Genomic DNA, 23,364 nt, shown 5'->3' with positions numbered 1-23,364 from the left:
GGGCCTTGCAGTGCCAAACCCCTGGGTGTACTTCCTGGCTGCACAATGCCAACATTTTAAGGGGTGGATGGAACTGGAGTCGAGTGAGATGTCGTGTCAGTTGTTTAAACATTGCTTGTCCTCTAATGACCTAATGCTGATCCTTGAGACTAGGGGGGCTGGAAAGAGTGGTCCGATGGGCGATTTGGGACACTTGATGCAGTCCGTATGGAATAAGGTCAAGCTCCTGAGGGGGGTTTTCGGCAATACGGAATATACTCCACTGTGGGGCAATCCTGTGCTGCCGGAATTCCTCTCCCTGTCTGAGTTTGGGGCATGGAAAAGGAAGGGTATTCTGAGGTTGGGCCATCTTTTGGAGGAAAAGAAGTTCATGTCATTTGCCAGATTTCAAGAGAAGTATGATCTGCCTAGAACTCACTTTTATAAGTACCTTCAGGTGAGACATGCTTACAACTCCACATTTAAAGGTACGACTATGGTGGCTGGGAGAGATGCTGCATTGCACCAGATTCTGTCCAGGGGGGCGAGGAGAGGTATGATTTCCTGTATATACAAGCTGCTGCTTGAGAAGTTTCTAATGTCGCATCCGCTTACGGCTAAAAGTAAATGGGAGAAAGATGTTGGCGAATTAACTGATGACCAATGGTCTGACATACTGGAGGCGATACCTCTCTCTTCCTTGAGTGAAGGACGTAAACTCTCGCAGCTGTTTATTGTCCATAGGGTCTACAAAACACCGTTTTTTTTGTTCCGTATAGGGTTCAGACCCACGGATGAGTGTCCAAGATGCTCTGTGGTGTCTGCAGATTTGTTGCATATGATGTGGACGTGCGAGAGGTTAGGGAGATACTGGGAGTTGGTACGTCAGACAATACAGGACGTTTACAAGGTACGAATACCCTCTGACCCGAAAGTGTGTGTGTTAGGATATGTCTCTGAATTGGCCACTGGGCAGGTGCATAAAATAGCTATAGGGAGAATGTTATATGTCGCTAGGAAGTTAATAGCCCTACATTGGATACAGACAGCGCCGCCAATCCTAGGCGAATTCCTAAGTGCGGTTGACACAATGCTGAGTTATGAACGGATGGTGTACCAGAAGCGTGGATGCCCAGCGAAATTTGAAAAATTGTGGGATCCATGGCTGTCGTTTCGACGTCTGAATAGAAATGTTTAAAAATGTGCCTTTGTATTTTGTAGGTTAGGGTGGGGTGGGGGGGGGGGGGGGTTGGATTGGAACTGGATTAATACACATAGTTTGGTGCCCTTTTTGTTATTAGTCCTATGGATAATATGTCTCTATGTCATCCTTGTATGTATTGTGGAAAAACGTGTATTTACACTGTAAAATGTTTAATAAAAATGATCTGATTTAAAAAAAAAAAGATATAAAAAAATAAAAATAAACATTAGAGATGTCAGAGAACAATGGTTCCAGTATTTCGAGAAAGCGACAGGAGCTCCAATACAGAAGATTTTAACACCATGAAGAAAACTATTTGTAGAACACCACATAGTCCTCTTTAAAGCTTTAGTTTTCATTAGGAGCCATGAGTGGGTTCTCACTGTGTTACAAATTGTGAGTAAATTTGTGACTGTTGCATCCAGCAGTGACTATTAAACCTCTTCGGTGTGCCGCCTGTAACTTCTAGTTTCTACTCTTCCCCTGGTCTCCGTTAGAATATAGTGGTTTATGGTACATATCCATGTCCTCGCCTTTTTTTCCTTTATGCCATAACTTTGGGATATAGGAGAGGTTAAAAATAAATAAAACTTCGACAATAGCACATTCCACTCAGAACAAGACACTTTATTTACAGATCAAACAGATAAGGTAGTACGAGCAATGGATGTATTAGAGAATTATGGCTTCATACACTGATCTATATAGGTGGACCTGAACATCCAACACACAACACATTAACAAGATTGTGTTTTGAAGGTTAACACTGCTAGACCCAATGTTCTACACTGGAATTTTTAAACCACGAGACTTACAAAATTGAATAAAATGTACTGATACAACTTATACAATCTCATCTTATACAACTTAGATGAGATTGCGCACAGAATGAGAAAAAATATTTTGGTGAAGAGCAGTGAATACTTTAGGCCTTGCTCTCTTTATTTTGCTCCTCCTGAGGGTTTGCTCATGCATTCAGTAAGTCCTACACACGGTACTACTTCCCAATCCAGTGCCTGTGTACAGACTTCATGCTGGATACACAAAGGGAAACAGTTTTGCTGGTTCATACACCACGTGCCCACATGATGTTTCGCCTCACCGGAGAGCTTTCTCAAGCAGTTACACAGTGTTAGGTGGCAGAAATACAGTATATGGTAAAGCCGAAACGTGACACGGCACGGTGTGGGTGGAGCTGAACCTTCATGCTGGTAACATGCTTACAGCCCCCGTCATTGTGTGGAGGATGCAGCACCCTTGTTTCAGTTCTCATGCTAGACATAAAAAGCACCAACACATGAAAATAAAATAAGATTATTAATGGTCTTTAATAAAGACATGGGTCTTTTCAATCTGAAAAATAGATTATAAAACAACATATATAACCTAAAGTAAATTAAAAAAAAGTTACTTGCACGGCAAGAAAATTTCCATCTCGTCAAGGCTGCTTGAGATAGTGGAAAGTCTAACTAGTGTGAAAATGAAAGGATTTTGGTCGCATAATATGAAAAAGATGATGTAAAAGAAAGAAAAAAAAACTGAAAATTGCATACAAGTACTACATGTAGATAAGGCTAATGTAAATGCTGCTATATATCTAAGGTCATTGATGACTACCAAAATGGCTTCTACCATGGAAGAGCTCAAGATATCTATTAGACACAAGCTTTGAAGGAGGATTATTTTTCATGAATAATCTGATGTTTAGTTAGATGGACCTTACAGACAAAATACCTCCCACACTCTGCGCATATAAAGGATGCCTTCCCAGAGTGAATAGTCTCATGCGAGATGAGGTTACTCTTTCGAGCAAAACACTTTCCACATATGGGACAGGCAAAGGGCCTCTCTCCAGTGTGTAGGGTGAGGTGGTTTTGAAGGCTGGATCTTTTGGAGAAGACTTTCCCACATTTGGAACAAGTCAGTTTCTCTTGTCTGTGAGTTCGCCGGTGATTAATAAGTGCTGATTTGCGAGTAAAGCATTCTGAACATTCAGGACACTGAATAGTCTGTGGGACAGCTTCTCCTGTACCATTAGGAGGACGTTGAGTATGATCTGGATCTGCTGATGTATGAGAGTCCACATCTTTCAAGTTCTCCTCTCCCTCTGAGCTAGAACCATCTTCAATACGAGTAAATGTATATTTTGCCTGTGCGTGTTTTATAAGAGCATATATATCGGTGTCTAAATTGCCTTTGTCAAACAATGAATAGTTCATTTGCACATCTTCATTTTCACGCTCAGTATGAGATGACGACCGTGCTTCTGTATTCATGGTGGCGTTTATAGGCCTTCCTTTGTCACACAACACTGGTTCAGCTAGAACATGATTCGATGGAGGCTGTTGTACATCTATAGGATTTGTGATGCTCCCTCCATTACATGAGGATGTCTCCTCCATACTAGCACACACTACGTGATCTGTTGGTGTATAAACATTAAAGTCTGTGAGGTTTCCTCCACTGTATGTGGCTAGTTCCTCCTTAATAAGAGATGGATATTGTTGTGTGTGGTCTGTGAGGTTTCTACTTTCACAAGAGACTGCTTCCTCCTTAATATGGGTAGATGCGTGTTGTTGTTCATGACCTGTGGTTGCATGGATCTCAGGGTCTGTAACGTTTGCTTCGTCGCAGGAGACTGGTTCCTCCTTAATAGAAGAAGATGGATAGTGTTGGGTGTCATCTATGGATGTATAAGTGTTGGAACCTCTGATGCTTCTCACATCATATGTTGCTTCAACCTTAATATTACCAAACAGGTATTGTGGTCTGTGATCTGTGGGTGTATGAATTTCCTCCTTTTCGTCACTGGACAATGATTCCTCCATAGCATGGGCAGATGTATGGTCACTTAAGCCATTTACCATATTATCTGAAAAAAAAATACAATGATTTGATTTAAATATTATATGTATACATGTATAAATATACACTTTTCTATAAAAGTATCTTACCAAGATATGTGAGGGCCTGGTGGCTCTCCATCCTGCTGCTTTTCTGATGTTCTTCTAAACCTTCACATGCCTGCAAAGAGAAACAGTGAACACAACTGGGAAATCCTGATGAAACCCTTGAAGAAATAAGGAATATGAGTTAACAAAACACCACTGAATGGCAGCTGAAAAGAAACTGTTCACAGACAGTAACTAGATATGTATCGACTGGTAAAACTGGCATGTGGAAGATTTCATTTGCTTCATCAGAAAGTAATGATGTTACCTGATGGACGGGTCTCTCTTTTTTCCACCTTCTAAAAGGGGTTTTCCAAGGTAGAAAATTGATAACATATCCTCAGAAGAGATCATCAATATCAGGGAGGTGGGGTTCAAATACCCCGCACCCTCTCCACTCAGCCGATTCAGGTAGCAGCAGAAAACTCTTCAGGAACAGAAGATTCAGCCCCCTGTGTAGTTTCCGATGCTGGCATACCACAGTTTAGCTCCCAGCTGCAGTACCCCGGCACAGCCTCTACACAGCAGATAGAACCTTTTTTTTCTAGTTCTTTTCACTGTATAGCTTACACCACCTGTCCGAATTAGCTGATCAGTGGGGGTGCCAGGTATCAAATCCCTAATGATTTGATATCAAATATCTAAGTCCAGAAAACCCTGTGATAATGGAGGTTTTTTCGCTTTTGTGTTTTCATTTTTCTTCCGTATCTTCCTTGAGCTATAACTTTTTTAATTTTTCCTTTCACATATCCATATGAGGGCTTATTTGCGGGACAAGTTGTACTTTCTAATTGCACCATTTATTATGGCATACAATGTAGTGGGAAGCAGGAAAAAAATGCCAAATGGGGTGGAATTGGAAAAAAAAAAAAAACACAATTCCTCCACGGATTTATGGGTTTTGTTCCACATATGTATAGATTTTTTTTTATATCTAAATGTGTAAACATAGATTAAAACTTTGAAAAAAACTACCGTAATTTTCTTTTTTACATCACCATATTCTGACCCCCATAAATTTTTTTATAGTTATATCTACTGAACTGTGTGGGGGCTTATTTTTTGCAGGACAATCTGTAGTTTTTATTTTGTAGTGTATATGACTTTATATCACATTTTATTATATTTTTTTAGGTACGAAAAGTGATGAAAAAAATGGCGAATCGGCCATTTTTACCCTTTTTTCCGTTACGCTATTTGCTGTATTGGAAAAATATTTTTAGATTTTAAGAGTACGGGCGTTTTCAGACATGGCGATGCCCATGATGTTTATATTTTTTGCTATTTTTTTATTTTACGGAAAGGGGGTCATTTAAACTTTTATATATATATATATTTTTTTATATATATTTAACAGTTTTTTTTAATGGTTTTGTAACTTGTGTTTGAGGCTACAAAACTCTCTCTACTTTTTTTTAAAATTGTGTACCATTATGTTTATTGCTCATTTCTTATGTTGGCCTGCCACCTGCTTGCCAAAATAAGAATTGCAAATTCAGAGGGACCCAGCGTATTGAAACCAATTACCGACATCCTCTTTGGCCGCAGAGAATTCTGGTAAGAAGCCCAGAAGTACGAGCTTCCGGGTTTTTCACCCTCTAGATGCCGTGATCACACTTGATCACGGTATCTAAACACATTAATGACTGCGATTGGCATTATTGCCAGTTGCAGTCATTAGCCCCTGGTCTCTGCTGTTTGAAACAGCAGGGACCCGCCAGCCATATATACCCATCGCTCCAGCGCTGTGCATGTACGGGGCTAGTAGCAAAGGGTTTTAAGGGAATCTGTCACCGGGAAATTCACTGTTAAATCGGGCACAATGCCTCGTAGGGCTAGCTCAGCAGAATGTAATGATACCTTCACTTAGTGATCTGTTGATTCATTCTGGAGAAAAAGTACTTTAAATCCATATGCAAATGAGTGATTAAGAGGACTGAGGGTGGGCTCTGAGAGACACTCTGTGAACACTTGCTCCTCCTACTTCTAGTCCCTCCCTCTCCTTGATTGACAGAGCCAGATGAGATGACTATGCAGGAACCTGTCTCTGTCAATCAAGAAGGGAGGGTCTGGCTGAGGAAGCAGGAGGAGAAAGGGTGCACAAAATGGCATGGACCCTCCCTTAGTGCACTTAACTGCTTATCTGCATATGGATTATAAGTCCATTTTCCCTATGATAAAGCAACGGATTGCTACGTGAAAGGTATCATTAGATTCAGGTGAGGAAGCCTTACAAGAGAGGTGACAAAAAAAGTGTCAGAAAAAGTGCTGACAGGGACCTTTTCTAGTCAACTCAAGGGGGTTCAAAGCAGCAAAGTACTGTTTATGTCCTGCAGAAAGCGTGTGAACTGTGCACCAGCAGGTGCTCTGGCAAGGACTGGCATCCAGAAGGGACCTGTATGAGCCCTGTGGCAGCCAGAGAGCTAGGGATAGTATTATTTGTCCTTAGCAGTTTGTCAGGGTTGAAGACGTGAGGTAGAGCTCTATGTTAAGTTGTTATTTTCATACCTGCAATCATTTAAAAGCTGGGGGAAAAAACACTTTTATGGATTATTAGCTGCTGTGCTTTTTATTTGGTGTTCAGTGTCAAAAAACCTTTGTATGGTGCAGAAAGCTGTTACCTTTGAATAGCCTGAAGAAGAGACCTCAGAGTCTCGAAAGCTTGCCTTATAACATCATTTATTTTACTTAGTGCTCTTTCACACTTGCGTTGTTCTGTTCCGGCTTAGAGTTCCGTCGTCGAGGCTCCATGCCGGAAGAATCCTGATCAGGATTATCCCCATGCATTCTGAATGGAGAGAAATCCGTTCAGGATGCATCAGGATGTCTTCAGTTCCGGAACGGAAAGTTTTTTGGCCGGAGAAAATACCGCAGCATGCTGCGCTTTTTGCTCCGGTCAAAAATCCTGAACACTTGCCGCAAGGCCGGATCCGGAATTAATGCCCATTGAAAGGCATTAATCCGAATCCGGCCTTAAGCTAAACGTTGTTTCGGCGCATTACCGGATCCGACGTTTAGCTTTTTCTGAATGGTTACCATGGCTCCCAGGACACTAAAGTCCTGTTTGCCATGGTAAAGTGTAGTGGGGAGCGGGGGAGCAGTATACTTACCGTCCGTGCGGCTCCCAGGGCGCTTCAGAGTGACGTCAGGGCGCCCCACGCGCATGGATGACGTGATCGCATGGACACGTCATCCATGCGCATGGGGCACTCTGACGTCATTCTGGAGCGCCCCGGGAGCCGCACGGACTGTAAGTATACTGCTCCCCCGCTCCCCACTACTACTATGGCAGCCAGGACTTTAATAGCGTCCTGGGTGCCATAGTAACACTGAACGCATTTTGAAGACGGATCCGTCTTCAAATGCTTTCAGTTCACTTGCGTTGTTACGGATCCGGCGGGCACCTCCGGCAAATGGAGTGCACGACGGATCCGGACAACGCAAGTGTGAAAGAGGCCTTAGCCATTGAAAGGTATCAAATTACAATATATTATATTGTTTCTCTTTTGGAGAGCATCAAGACTTTAATACTAAATAATCCCCAAGTGTCATACTATGAGTAATGTCCCCACATTCCCAGAAGCACTCACCTCTCTAGTCAGAAGCTCAATGATCTTGTAGGTGAGATCTAGGATCTTCTGCTCATTGTTTTTCACATCTATCAATGAGTCAGGTGGAGGCTCCAGGATGGGGCTCTGGGTCCTGCTCCATCCTTCACCATGACTAGATGTCTTTTTCACAACAATATAATCCTTTGATTCAAGAGAAACTAAATATCACTATGCAGGGAACTGAACATACTGTACTATCTCATACAATCAAATACATTTTGAGGGGGTTATCTATGACCAAACAAAGCCCTCACCTCTCCAGTCAGTAGGCAGATAATCTCCAGGGTGAACTTCAGGATTGCATGTGTAACATCTGTCGTCTTTGTGCTCAAACTGTAACCTTCTTTGGTTTGCTTGGGATTTTGCTGGAAATACTCATGGCATTTAATGGTCGTCTCCATGTTCGCCTACAAGTCAATAGTGAGAGGGGTTGATGGGACTATACGTTGTAGTATATTTGGAAAACAAATGGCATAATGCAGTTAAAATAAAAGTAGTTTAACCGCTTACAGCCATAAACAATTCCACCATTTTTTTGGAGTGTTTTTATGGTGTTCACTGTGCGCTAAAATTGACGTTACCTTTATTATGCAGGTCAGTACTATTACAGCAACACCAGGTTTTTCTTCTGCTTTAGTACTTTGTGTCACCATATTCTGACACGCTTTTTATTGGTACCATTATGGGGTACAAACAACTTTTTTTATCACTTTTTATTCACTTTATTTCAGGGTTGAGATTAATTTTTTTATACTTTTGTATATCAAATATTGGGAAATTGTTAAAAGTATAGCAGTAGTCAACAAGTAAAAATAATCCATTAATTTTAAAGGGGTTGTTTAGGATTTAACTTCTCCCTATAATTGTGACTCCATTGCCAGACTGCTAACCGCTAATACCTCTTTATTTCAGAGACGGGGGCACTTGTCACATAATCGCTCCTTCCCTGCACGCTGCATTTCCATCAATCCCTGGCCAAATGGTCGTGACGTCCAACATGTGACTGTTATGTGGGATGGGGAACTGACTTGACGAGTAATTAGCCAGCCAATGCATGCGCAGTTGCTTCCTGGAGGTCGGAGGGGTGGTGCATGGTGGGAGCAATTGAGGATGGAAGGCGTGGTTTGCTGCGATGGAAGAGGTGTAGTGGGCGTTTACAGTCCAGGATGAGCTGACAGCACTATGGGAAGTTTGGGTTGTAAACAGCAGGGCATAGCAGAAGAACGGGGTTTGAATCGGAGATTCAAGTTATATGCTCAGTATGCTACCAGAAGATGTTTGAAAGGGTTTTCTGAGATTTTTATTTACCGATGACCTATCTTCCTGTGAGCTCCGCAGCCTTCTCACAGCTCACCAAGCAGAGCGCCATACAGTATATATGCTTGGTATCGCGCTCTGTCCCATTCACTTCTATGGGGCTGAGCTGCTCCTAGGTCATGTGACCGATGAGTGTGACGTCACTGCCCTAGGAAAAGCTGAGAGAAGGCAGTGGTACTCACAGGAGCGCTGCTGACTTCTTAAACTGCTGATCAGCGGGGGTCCCAGATACAGATACTGATGATCTCTCCAGAGGATTGACCATTAGTAAAAAAAAAATCTTGGAAAACCCCTTTAAACCAAAGCAATATATTATTGTAGTGCCCAGACACCCCCTTTAACCCCTTGTATCTCAGGCCAGTTTTCACCTTCCTGTGCAAGCCTATTTTTGCAAATCTAACATGTGTCACTTTATGTGGTAATAACTTTGGAATCATTTTACTTATCCAAGCCATTCTGAGATTGTTTTCTCGTGACACATTGTACTTCACATTAGGGTGGGTTCACACTAGCGTTAGGGATTCCGTTATGGCTTTCCGTTATAACATGGTCATCGCTCGTGTGAAAGGGGACAGAATGACGTCACCAAAGGTCCTGTTGCTGCACAGAGATCAGATGAAGCCAGAAGGAGATGCCGGGCTACGCGAACAAGTGGACTAAGGTGTGTTAAAAAATTATTATTTTTTTAACCCCCCCGTGATGTTTTACTATGCATTCTGTATTCAGAATGCTATTATTTTCCCTTATAACCATGTTATAAAGGAAAATAATACTATTTACAGAACACCGATCCCAAGACCGAACTTCTGTGAAGAAGTTCGGGTCTGGGTACCAAACACGCGCGATTTTTCTCACGCGAGTGCAAAACGCTTTACAATGTTTTGCACTCGTGCGGAAAAATCGCGGGTGTTCCCGCAACGCACCCGCACATTTTCCCGCAACGTCCGTGTGAAAGAGGCCTTAGAGGAAAATGGAGGGGAAATTTTAAAATGTTACATTTTTTGGGAGATTTTCTAATGTTAATCCATAACAGCAAAACAAACCTCAATATTTATTACCCTGATTCTGCGGTTTACAGAAATACCCCATATGTGGTGGTAAACTGCTGTAGGGGCACACGGCAGTGGTCAGAAAGGAAGGAGCACCATATGGTTTTTGGAGGGCAGATTTTGTTTTTGGGCGCCATGTTGTATTTGAAGAGACCCTGAGGTAGCCCTACAGTGGAAACCCCCAAATAGTGACTTCATTTTGGAAACTACACCCCTCCAAGAATTTAGTAAGGGGTGTACTGAGCACTTTGATCCCACCGGCATTTTACAGAATTTAGAAACACTTGGCTCTGAAAATGAAAAATGACACTTTGTGCAACAAAATGTTGCTTTAGCCCCAAATTTTGCATTCTCACAAGGGATAACAGGAGTAATAGCACCCCATAATTTCTTACCTATTTTCTCCTGAATACAGCAACACCCCACATATGGTTGTAAACTGTTGAAGGGGCACACTGCAGGGCCCAGAAGGGAAGGAGCGCCATATGGCTTTTGCAGTGCAGATTTGGGTAATGGGTTTACGGTTACAATGTTGGTATTGAACAGTCTGTGGGGTACCAGTCCGCTTTTTATTGGACAACCATTTTTCTCCGCGTGAGGACTTATTTTTTGCAGGATGAGTTGTCATTATCCTTGGTTCTATTTTGGGGCACATACAACTTTTTTGATCACTTTTTATTTTGCTTTTTGGTAAGCAGGATTAAGAAATGCAACAATTACACTGTACACAAGTACACTGTATGGGAAAAATGACAAGCTATCTTTATTCTGCTGGTCAGGACGATTACAGAGATACCAAATGTATATATTTTTTTTACGTTTTAACACTTCTACACAAAGCATTTTTGTAAAAAAAAATAATAAATCATGTTTTTGCATTGCCATTTTCTGAAAGCCAGAATTTTTTCTTTTTTTGGCGATTGTCCTATATGGAGGCTCCTTGTTTGCTGGATGAGGTGATGTTTTCATTGGTACCATTTTGGGGTACATATGACTTTTTGATCACTTTCTGTGATGCAAGGTGACCAAAAATGGCTGTTTTGGCACTGTTTATTTTTTACAGCATTCACCTGACGCGGGAGATCATATGATATTTTTATAGGGCCGATCGTTACAGACATGGCAATACCTAATGTTTTTCCTTTTTTATTTTTGTTAAGTTTTACACAGTAAAGCCGTTTTGAAAAGAAAAAAATCTTGTTTTTGTGTTGAAATTTTCTGAAAGCCATATTTTTTTTTTTTCATTTTTTGGGGGGTTGTCTTATGTGAGGGCTTGTTTTTTGTGGGATGAGGTTATGTTTTCATTTGGTACCATTTTGGAATACATACGACTTTTTGATCGCTTGGTATTACACTTTTTGTGAGGCAAGGTGACCAAAAAATGGCTTTTTTTTTTTCATTTTTTACGGCGTTCACCTGACGGGGTATCATGTCATATTTTTATAGAGCGGTTGTTACGGACTCGGCGGTACTTAAAATGTATATTTTTCTTTACAATCTTATATGAGCTAATTATGGGAAAGGGGCTTTTTTTTTTACCTGAAACTTTAATTTTTTTATTACTTCTCTTTACTTATTTTGTGTCCCAATGTGGGACTTCAACTTTTGGGGGTCTTATGCCCTCTACAATGCATTACAATAAATCATGCATTGTAATGCATTGACTGTCAGTGACTGGGGGCTGCATCTCATTGCCTCCTACGGAAGCCATCTCTGATGCTGTGTAAGGCTACTTTCACACTTGCGGTCAGAGAGGATCCGTCTGGTGTCTGCACAGACGGATTCTCTCCCTATAATGCAGACGTTTGGATCCGTTCAGACGGATCTGTCTGCATTATAGTTAAGAGAAAATTCTAATTTGTGAAAGAAGTTTCAGACGGATCCGTCCTGACTTTATATTGAAAGTCAATAGGGACGGATCCGTTTGAAAATTGAGCCATATTGTGTCATCTTAAAACGGATCCGTCCCTATTGACTTACATTGTAAGTCTGGACGGATCAGTTTGCCTCCGCACGGCCAGGCGGACACCCGAACGCTGCAAGCAGTGTTCAGGAGTCCGCTAGCGGAGGCGGAGGCTGAACGCTGGCAGACTGATGCATTCTGAGCGGATCCGCATCCACTCAGAATGCATTGGGGCAGTACGGATGCGTTCGGGGCGCTTGTGAGACTCTTCAAACGGAGCTCACAAGCGGAACCCGAACGCTAGTGTGAAAGTAGCCTAAGTCTTCGGGCTGTCGTTCAGCCACCGGGTCCCCAATTGTGGACAAGAATAGGCATTTTCTATATAGCACCAGGCCATGTGTGGTCCGCAAAATGAGGAAGGCACACGACCGATATCCGTGTTTTGCAGATCTGTAATTTGCAGAAGCAAAGCACTTACGGTCGTGTGAGTGTAGCCTTATGATGTGGCATGCACCTCATCATAAATCAGGAGAAATGGTTTTTGCCAAATGCAAAATATAGTTGTTCAAAGATAAAAAGAAGCTGGCTCTGCTCTCTAGGCATGGCGGGGCCTTTCAACCATAAGAAAGTCTGCAAATGTGATACTAGCGAGGTTCCCATCTTTCGAGGTATTCCTACCCCCAACATGGTCAGAGTTCTGCAATTGTGGCTTGTGGATAGCAGGCTTAAAATTATCACCAGGACAGGTTTACCATTATTCTTACAAATGGGTTATCCAAGCTGGAGAGCAGAATTAGTCACTTTTTAATCAAAATGTGTACTAATGCCTCATGAAGCATGCAACATAGGGGCCTGTATACTAATTATGGTGCTGAGAAGCGATGTTAATTATGCTGAGAAGCAGTTATTAATCAATGCATAGCATTAGGAGTGTGATCCATGTTCATTCTTGTTTATGCATGAAGGGCAGAATTAGTTCCTAGAAGCTCCTACTTTCCTTGACCTTGTACCATAGATGCACTGGTACAACCTACCTGTTCACGTCGATGAGGATCCAGATGGACAGAAGGGCTTATGGGAACTGAGAAAAGCATGTTGCCGCTGTTGCTGTGTGGTGTTTTGCAGTGAGGTTCGCCCGAAGCTGGAGAGTCTACTTTGTCCTCTTAAGTGCTGGTTTCACTTTCTGCCATGGACATTTTGTGGTGGGACATCACGGAAAATTGTGGGGACAGCATCTTTCCTCAAAGTCTTCCTCAATCCACTAGGCTGGTAGGACTGCTCAGTGAAATGTTCTGAGCACACCCGAAACCTGTTGTTGGTTTTGCCTCGAATATTCTCTCAAGCAGTTCTTCAATGTCCCTGATGACATGTCCGCTCTGCTCTATGCACCTCAGCCAGGTTTTGATCTTGTCCAGGTTGTTGGGAAAAGAGTGCAAAATAATGTTCAGCCTCTTCCCCCCATAGTTGTGGCATCGTTCAACAAAGCATCTTGGCATCTTTTTCACTTCTGGAGAAAACGGGAAGCTGGAGGACATAATGAAAACTGGGTGACTAAGAGCTACCCCCAGTATCACTGTATGATGTGCGTTTTAGAAGAGGAAGTGATACATAGTCATTCCTCCATCCACACCTATATATACCTCCAGGGATGATCCGCACACCTCATGCACCTCCATTCTAGAAGAGCTGTACTTTCACCAAATACATGTATATCACCTCCATACTGCACCCCCAAAATATAATCTCCTCCTCCAGGATTTACCTAATCCCGGTATAGGTCACCTCCATACTGCACCCCCAAAATATAATCTCCTCCTCCAGGATTTACCTAATCCCGGTATAGGTCACCTCCATACTGCACCCCAAAAATACAGTTCTATGATCTACTCCTCGAGGATTTACCTCCTAGTCATTCCTGCACCCATCCCTGTATATGTCACCTCCATACTGCACCCATCCCTGTATATGTCACCTCCATACTGCACCCATACCTGTATATGTCACCTCCATACTGCACCCATACCTGTATATGTCACCTGCATACTGCACTCATCCCTGTATATGTCACCTCCATACTGCACCCATCCCTGTATATGTCACCTGCATACTGCACCCATACCTGTATATGTCACCTCCATACTGCACCCATCCCTGTATATGTCACCGCCATACTGCACCCATCCCTGTATATGTCACCTGCACCCATCCCTGTATATGTCAACTCCATACTGCACCCATCCCTGTACATGTCACCTCAATACTGCACCCATCCTTGTATATGTCACCTGCACCCATCCCTGTATATGTCACCTCCATACTGCACCCATCCCTGTATATGTCCCCTCCATACTGCACCCATCCCTGTATATGTCACCTGCACCCATCCCTGTATATGTCAACTCCATACTGCACCCATCCCTGTACATGTCACCTCAATACTGCACCCATCCTTGTATATGTCACCTGCACCCATACCTGTATATGTCACCTCCATAACGTACCCATCCCTGTATGTCACCTGCATATTGCACCAACAGCTGTATATGTCACCACCATACTGCACCCATCCCTGTACATGTCACCTCAATACTGTACCCATCTCTGTACATGTCACCTCCATACTGCACCCATCCCTCTATATGTCACCTGCATACTGCACAGACAGCTGTATATGTCACCTCCATACTGCACCCATCCCTGTATATGTCACCTCCATACTGCACCAATCCCTGTATATGTCACCTCCATACTGCACAGACAGCTGTATATGTCACCTCCATACTGCACCCATCCCTGTATATGTCACCTCCATACTGCACCCATCCCTGTATGTCACCTCCATACTGCACCCATACCTGTACACGTCACCTTCATACTGCACCCATACCTGCACGTCACCTGCATACTGCACCCATCCCTGTACATGTCACCTCCATGCTGCACCCATCCCTGTACATGTCACCTCCATGCTGCACCCATCCCTGTATATGTCACCTGCACCCATCTCTGTATATGTCACCTGCACCCATCCCTGTATATGTCACCTCCATACTGCACCCATCCCTGTACACGTCACCTTCATACTGCACCCATACCTGCACATTTCACCTCCATACTGCACCCATACCTGCACATGTCACCTCCATACTGCACCCATACCTGCACATGTCACCTCCATACTGCACCCATACCTGTATGTCACCTCCATACTGCACCCATCCCTGTACATGTTACCTCCATACTGCACCCATACCTGTATATGTCACCTGCATACTGCACCCATCCCTGTATATGTCACCTCCATACTGCACCCATCCCTGCACATGTCACCTCCATACTGCACCCATACCTGTATATGTCACCTGCATACTGCACCCATACCTGCACATGTCACCTCCATACTGCACCCATACCTGTATATGTCACCTCCATACTGCACCCATACCTGCACATGTCACCTCCATACTGCACCCATACCTGTATATGTCACCTGCATACTGCACCCATACCTGTATATGTCACCTCCATACTGCACCCATACCTGCACATGTCACCTCCATACTGCACCCATACCTGTATATGTCACCTGCATACTGCACCCATACCTACACATGTCACCTCCATACTGCACCCATACCTGTATATGTCACCTCCATACTGCACCCATACCTGCACATGTCACCTCCATACTGCACCCATACCTGTATATGTCACCTGCATACTGCACCCATACCTGTATATGTCACCTCCATACTGCACCCATACCTGCACATGTCACCTCCATACTGCACCCATACCTGTATATGTCACCTGCATACTGCACCCATACCTGCACATGTCACCTCCATACTGCACCCATACCTGTATATGTCACCTCTATACTGCACCCATATCTGTATATGTCACCTCCATACTGCACCCATACCTGTATGTCACCTCCATACTGCACCCATACCTGTATATGTCACCTCCATACTGCACCCATACCTGTATATGTCACGTCCATACTGCACCCATACCTGTATGTCACCTCCATACTGCACCCATACCTGTATGTCACTTCCATACTGCACCCATACCTGCACATGTCACCTGTATGTCACCTCCATACTGCACCCATACCTGTATGTCACCTCCATACTGCACCCATACCTGTATGTCACCTCCATACTGCACCCATACCTCCATACTGCACCCATACCTGTATATGTCACCTCCATACTGCACCCATACCTGTATATGTCACCTCCATACTGCACCCATCCCTGTATATGTCACCTCCATACTGCACCCATCCCTGTATATGTCACCTCCATACTGCACCCATCCCTCTATATGTCACCTCCATACTGCACCCATCACTGTATATGTCACCTCCATACTGCACCCATCCCTGTATATGTCACCTCCATACTGCACCCATCCCTGTATATGTCACCTCCATACTGCACCCATCCCTGTATATGTCACCTCCATACTGCACCCATCCCTGTATATGTCACCTCCATACTGCACCCATCCCTGTATATGTCACCTCCATACTGCACCCATCCCTGTAGATGTCACCGCCATACTGCACCCATCCCTGTATATGTCACCTGCACCCATCCCTGTATATGTCACCTCCATACTGCACCCATCCCTGTATATGTCACCTCCATACTGCACCCATCCCTGTATATGTCACCTCCATACTGCACCCATACCTGTATATGTCACCTCCATACTGCACCCATCCCTGTATATGTCACCTCCATACTGCACCCATCCCTGTATATGTCACCTCCATACTGCACCCATCCCTGTATATGTCACCTCCATACTGCACCCATCCCTGTATATGTCACCTGCACCCATCCCTGTATATGTCACCTCCATACTGCACCCATCCCTGTATATGTCACCTCCATACTGCACCCATCCCTGTATATGTCACCTCCATACTGCACCCATCCCTGTATATGTCACCTCCATACTGCACCCATCCCTGTATATGTCACCTCCATACTGCACCCATCCCTGTATATGTCACCTCCATACTGCACCCATCCCTGTATATGTCACCTGCACACATCCCTGTATATGTCACCTCCAGTACGCACCCAGCCCTGTATATGTCACCTCCATACTGCACCCATCCCTGTATATGTCACCTCCATACTGCAACCATACCTGTATATGGTCACCTCCATACTGCACCCATACCTGTATATGTCACCTCCATACTGCACCCATACCTGTATATGTCACCTCCATACTGCACCCATCCCTGTATATGTCACCTCCATACTGCACCCATACCTGTATATGTCACCTCCATACTGCACCCATACCTGTATATGTCACCTCCATACTGCACCCATCCCTGATATATGTCACCTCCATACTGCACCCATCCCTGTATATGTCACCTCCATACTGCACCCATCCTGTATATGTCACCTGCACCCATCCCTGTATATGTCACCTCCATACTGCACCCATCCCTGTATATGTCACCTCCATACTGCACCCATCCCTGTATATGTCACCTCCATACTGCACCGATCCCTGTATGTCACCTCAATACTGCACCCATCCCTGTATATGTCACTTCCATACTGCACCCATCCCTGTATATGTCACCTCCATACTGCACCCATCCCTGTATATGTCACCTGCACCCATCCCTGTATATGTCACCTCCATACTGCACCCATCCCTGTATATGTCCCCTCCATACTGCACCCATCCCTGTCACCTCCATACTGCACCCATCCCTGTATATGTCACCTCCATACTGCACCCATCCCTGTATATGTCACCTGCACCCATCCCTGTATATGTCACCTCCATACTGCACCCATCCCTGTATATGTCACCTCCATACTGCACCCATCCCTGTATATGTCACCTCCATACTGCACAGACAGCTGTATATGTCACCTCCATACTGCACCCATCCCTGTATATGTCACCTGCACCCATCTCTGTATATGTCACCTGCACCCATCCCTGTATATGTCACCTCCATACTGCACCCATCCCTGTATATGTCACCTGCACCCATCCCTGTATATGTCACCTCCATACTGCACCCATCCCTGTATATGTCACCTCCATACTGCACCCATCCCTGTATATGTCACCTCCATACTGCACCCATCCCTGTATATGTCACCTCCATACTGCACCCATCCCTGTATATGTCACCTCCATACTGCACCCATCCCTGTATATGTCACCTCCATACTGCACCCATCCCTGTATATGTCACCTGCACACATCCCTGATACCGTCACCTCCATACTGCACCCATCCCTGTATATGTCACCTCCATACTGCACCCATCCCTGTATATGTCACCTCCATACTGCACCCATACCTGTATATGTCACCTCCATACTGCACCCATACCTGTATATGTCACCTCCATACTGCTCCCATACCCGTATATGTCACCTCCATACTGCACCCATCCCTGTATATGTCACCTCCATACTGCACCCATACCTGTATATGTCACCTCCATACTGCACCCATACCTGTATATGTCACCTCCATACTGCACCCATCCCTGTATATGTCACCTCCATACTGCAGCCCAATCCCTGTATATGTCACCTCCATACTGCACCCATCCCTGTATATGTCACCTGCACCCATCCCTGTATATGTCACCTCCATACTGCACCCATCCCTGTATATGTCACCTCCATACTGCACCCATCCCTGTATATGTCACCTCCATACTGCACCCATCCCTGTATGTCACCTCCATACTGCACCCATCCCTGTATATGTCACCTCCATACTGCACCCATCCCTGTATATGTCACCTCCATACTGCACCCATCCCTGTATATGTCACCTGCACCCATCCCTGTATATGTCACCTCCATACTGCACCCATCCCTGTATATGTCCCCTCCATACTGCACCCATCCCTGTATATGTCCCCTTCATACTGCACCCATCCCTGTATATGTCACCTCCATACTGCACCCATCCCTGTATATGTCACCTCCATACTGCACCCATCCCTGTATATGTCACCTCCATACTGCACCCATCCCTGTATATGTCCCCTCCATACTGCACCCATCCCTGTATATGTCACCTCCATACTGCACCCATACCTGTATATGTCACCTCCATACTGCACCCATCCCTGTATATGTCACCTCCATACTGCACCCATCCCTGTATATGTCACCTGCACCCATCCCTGTATATGTCCCCTCCATTACAGTTCTATCACCTCCTCCTCCAGGATTTACCTCAGACTCTCATGTACACATTATATATAACCTGTAGAAACGATTACATCCCATACAACTAGCCATACACTCTGCGGCCTCCTCATAGTCCCCTCCCTTATCACGAATAGCAGCAGTGATGGGATCTTGGGGCCCTTGCCCCGCCCCCTGCAGGTGGACATTACTGAGTTCTCAGGTGCTGACCACGTAAGCTCTCTCACCCGTTACTATGAAACCCTGCCGTCGATTTCCGTTTAGTCTGCTTTAGGACCTGCGGTAGGACCTTGATGACGTCAGAGTCACGTGATCATAATGTCAGCGCACCATGTGACCTGCTATGAGGAGGAGTTCTTGCTGTGATTGGAGTGGGATGGTCCTTAGGCTGACTATGAGTCGGTATGTTCGGGCTAAAGGATTCGGCAAAGGCTAAATACTATACTCCGTAAGGATCTCTTGACGTCACAATATCACGTGACATCCCTAGGTCATGTGGGTCATTCCCTTACCCCACGTGACTTCCGGGGCGTGGGGGGGGTGCAGTACCAGGGCATGGGTAAGGTAAAATTAGTGAGTTGAATTATGGACACTGCGCGTGCGCTCTCAGGGGTAAGGAGATCTGACGCTCTTTTGTCTTGTTAAATCTCCTTCCCTCACACTGCGCACGTGCGGATTGTAAAATCTCCTTGCTGGCTTTAATACGCACGTGCGCAGTGTGAGGGTAAGGAGATTTAACAAGACAAAAGAGCGTCAGATCTCCTTACCCCTGAGAGCGCAGTGTCCATGAGTCAACTCACTAATTTTATCTTTCCCTTACCCCACGCGCAATACCAGGGCATGGGTATCTGACAGAACACCAGTGTAACGTTAAATTACCCTATTTCGTGAGATTTCCCTACCTTCTAACTTCCGGTCGCACCGCTAATGACGTGAGGAGGCGTTCCTGAGTTTTGACGATCTGCGCATGGGCAAAAGGACAGTTTAGTGAAAATCTCACAGCGGAGTTCAGCTGCACACCGGGACACTGCGCATGCGCCGGAGAGCCTCAGTAGGGAAATATTACGGCCCAGTGTGCAAGCACAGCTAACTCCAGAACATCCATCCGATCTCCGCGCTGCGCAGTGTGGGGGTAGGGAGATCTCGTGGCCATATTTTCTGTTAAATAAATATATATATATATAGGGGTTGTCTGCATTCGCATATATACCTATATATATATATATATTTATTTAACAGAAAATATGGCCATGAGATCTCCCTACCCCCACACTGCGCAGGCGCGGAGATCAGATGAATGTTCTGGAGTTAGCCGTGCTTGCGCACTGGCCCGTAATATTTCCTTACTGAGGCTCTTCGGCGCATGCGCAGTGTCCCGGTATGCAGCTGAACTCCGCTGTGAGATTTTCACGAAACTCTCCTTTTGCACATGCGCAGATGGTCAAAACTCAGGACCGCCTCCTCACGTCATTAGCGGTGCGACCGGAAGTTAGGAGGTAGGGAAATCTCACAAAATAGGGTAATCTAACGTTACATCGGTGCGCTCTGCTATCACAGACGCTAGCTGACTGTTTGCAGAGTAGGAAGGTCAGGGATGGCTGGTCAGCAGCGTCTGTAGCATTGAGAGGGAAGAGAGTCTGACAGTGCTAGAGAGGTGGATTTGAATACTGGGGAGGGACGTATACTAGGGGGAGGCTGCTTCTGTGTGAGATTATATACTGGTGGGGGCTGCTGTGTGGGATTGTATGATGGGGAGGGGGGTGGATGTGTTGGATTGTGTGCTGGGGGGGCTGCTGTGTGAATGTACCCTTACCCTTAGTAAACTAACTACACAGATTGGATGAACAGAAATCCAGCATTTTATTAATATGCAAATAAGTCTCAGTTTACAATCCCACACAGGACTCCCATCCCTCTCAGCATAATTCCACAAGACACCCCCCCCCCCCCATACAATCTCACTTGGCAGCCCCCATCTCCATACAATTTCACTCAGGGCCCCCCTCCCATAAAATCCCACACAGCAGCCCCCTCCATACAATCCCACACAGCCTCCCCCCCTCCATACAATCCCACACAGCCTCCCCCCCCCCCTCCATACAATCCCACACAGCCTCTCCCCCTCCATACAATACCACACAGCCTCCCCCCCTCCATACAATCTCACACAGCAGCACCCCCCAGCATACAATCTCACACAGCAGCACCCCCCAGCATACAATCCCACACAGCAGCACCCCCCAGCATACAATCTCACACAGCAGCACCCCCCAGCATACAATCTCACACAGCAGCACCCCCCAGCATACAATCTCACACAGCAGCCCCCCCCAGCATACAATCCAACACAGCAGCTCCCCCTCCATACAATCCCACACAGCAGCCCCCCTCTATACAATCCCACACAGCAGCCCCCCCTCCATACAATCCCACACAACAGCCCCTCCTCCATACAATCCCACACAGCAGCACCCCCCAGCATACAATCCCACACAGCAGCACCCCCCAGCATACAATCTCACACAGCAGCACCCCCCCAGCATACAATCTCACACAGCAGCACCCCCCAGCATACAATCTCACACAGCAGCACCCCCCAGCATACAATCTCACACAGCAGCACCCCCCAGCATACAATCTCACACAGCAGCACCCCCCAGCATACAATCTCACACAGCAGCACCCCCAGCATACAATCCCACACAGTAGCACCCCCCAGCATACAATCCCACACAGCAGCACCCCCCAGCATACAATCTCACACAGCAGCACCCCCCAGCATACAATCTCACACAACAGCCCCTCCTCCATACAATCCCACACAGCAGTCCCCTGCCACCCCCTCAGCATACAATCTCACACAACAGCCCCCCTCCACACAATCTCACACAGCAGCAGCCCCCCTCCACACAATCTCACACATCAGCCCCCCTCCATACAATCTCACACAGCAGACCCCCCCAGCATACAATCTCACACAACAGCCCCTCCTCCATACAATCCCACACAGCAGTCCCCTGCCACCCCCTCAGCATACAATCTCACACAACAGCCCCCCTCCACACAATCTCACACAGCAGCAGCCCCCCTCCACACAATCTCACACATCAGCCCCCCTCCATACAATCTCACACAGCAGCCCCCCCCCATCATACAATCTCACACAGCAGCAGCCCCCCTTCACACAATCCCACACAGCAGCCCCCCCTCCATACAATCCCACACAGCAGCCCCCCTCCATACAATCTTACACAACAGCCCCTCCTCCATACAATCCCACACAGCAGTCCCCTGCCACCCCCTCAGCATACAATCTCACACAACAGCCCCCCTTCACACAATCTCACACATCAGCCCCCCTCCATACAATCTCACACAGCAGCACCCCCCAGCATACAATCTCACACAGCAGCCCCCCATCCTACAATCTCACACAGCAGCAGCCCCCCCTCCATACAATCTCACACAGCAGCAGCGCCCCTCCACACAATCTCACACAGCAGCAGCCCCCCCTCCATACAATCTCACACAGCAGCCCCCCACCCTCAGTTTACAATCCTAGTTATCATGTCTCCCCTGTCTGATATCTTCTACTGTACATGTAGAGGAGAAATCTGCCGGTTTTCTTGTCTTTTTATCCAATTCTTTAAAATTATTATTATTTTTTTTTTACTATCCACTGGTGTTCTTCTGTCTGCTCGGAGCTTGTAGCCGTGGATAGAGATCGGCACAGACTTCTACAATGACCCCACAGACCTCCACACTAAACCGCCTGCTGACCAGCATTTACTGCTACAAGGAGCCTCCTTGCATTGTACAATGCTTTAACCCCTTCCACAGTGTGCTGTCCGCATCCGCACTTCGCATCCGCAATAGCAGACAAGAATAGGCATTTTCTATTATAGTGCCGGCCATGTGCACATGGCTGGTGTCGGTGTTTTGCGGATCCGCAAAACACTTACGGACGTGTGAATGGACCTCTAACATCGACTGCACACATTTAACCCTATAGATGCTGTGGTCAAATAAGACCACGGCATCTGGGAGCTGAAAAACCATGAGCACTTGCTTCCCGCCATGAGCATTGGCTCCCCCTAGCGAGGATCAGGGGAGCCGGA

At 45.7% G+C, this 23,364-nt stretch overlaps 1 protein-coding gene across 1 annotated transcript; it reads right to left on the bottom strand.

Annotated features, from left to right (window-relative positions):
* Window positions 1-1,440: 1,440 nt before the first annotated feature.
* LOC121004112 (oocyte zinc finger protein XlCOF7.1-like) lies at window positions 1,441-19,535 on the bottom strand. The gene is made up of 6 exons (XM_040436234.1): window positions 19,474-19,535; window positions 13,049-13,538; window positions 8,000-8,152; window positions 7,725-7,886; window positions 4,138-4,207; window positions 1,441-4,055 (listed from the first exon to the last, which is right to left on the bottom strand). The coding sequence occupies exons 2-6, from the start codon at window positions 13,106-13,108 to the stop codon at window positions 2,863-2,865; spliced, it is 1,638 nt and encodes a 545-aa protein (XP_040292168.1). The 5' UTR covers window positions 13,109-13,538; window positions 19,474-19,535; the 3' UTR covers window positions 1,441-2,862.
* Between the last annotated feature and the right edge of the window lie 3,829 nt (window positions 19,536-23,364).

This window comes from Bufo bufo, chromosome 6, assembly GCF_905171765.1.
Source record: "Bufo bufo chromosome 6, aBufBuf1.1, whole genome shotgun sequence".
Lineage (NCBI taxonomy): Eukaryota > Metazoa > Chordata > Amphibia > Anura > Bufonidae > Bufo > Bufo bufo.
This window is presented reverse-complemented; position numbering and strand designations above follow the sequence as displayed.

Bases quoted from the DNA above. Each gene is read 5' to 3' on its own strand.
- LOC121004112 (XM_040436234.1), bottom strand. From the start codon at position 13,108: ATGCTTTTCTCAGTTCCCATAAGCCCTTCTGTCCATCTGGATCCTCAT. The intron at 8,153-13,048 runs GTAGGTTGTACC...ATTGACTTGTAG, and splicing joins ATCCTCATCGACGTGAACAG to GCGAACATGGAGACGACCAT. The intron at 4,208-7,724 runs GTGAGTGCTTCT...TTCTCTTTGCAG, and splicing joins TTGAGCTTCTGACTAGAGAG to GCATGTGAAGGTTTAGAAGA.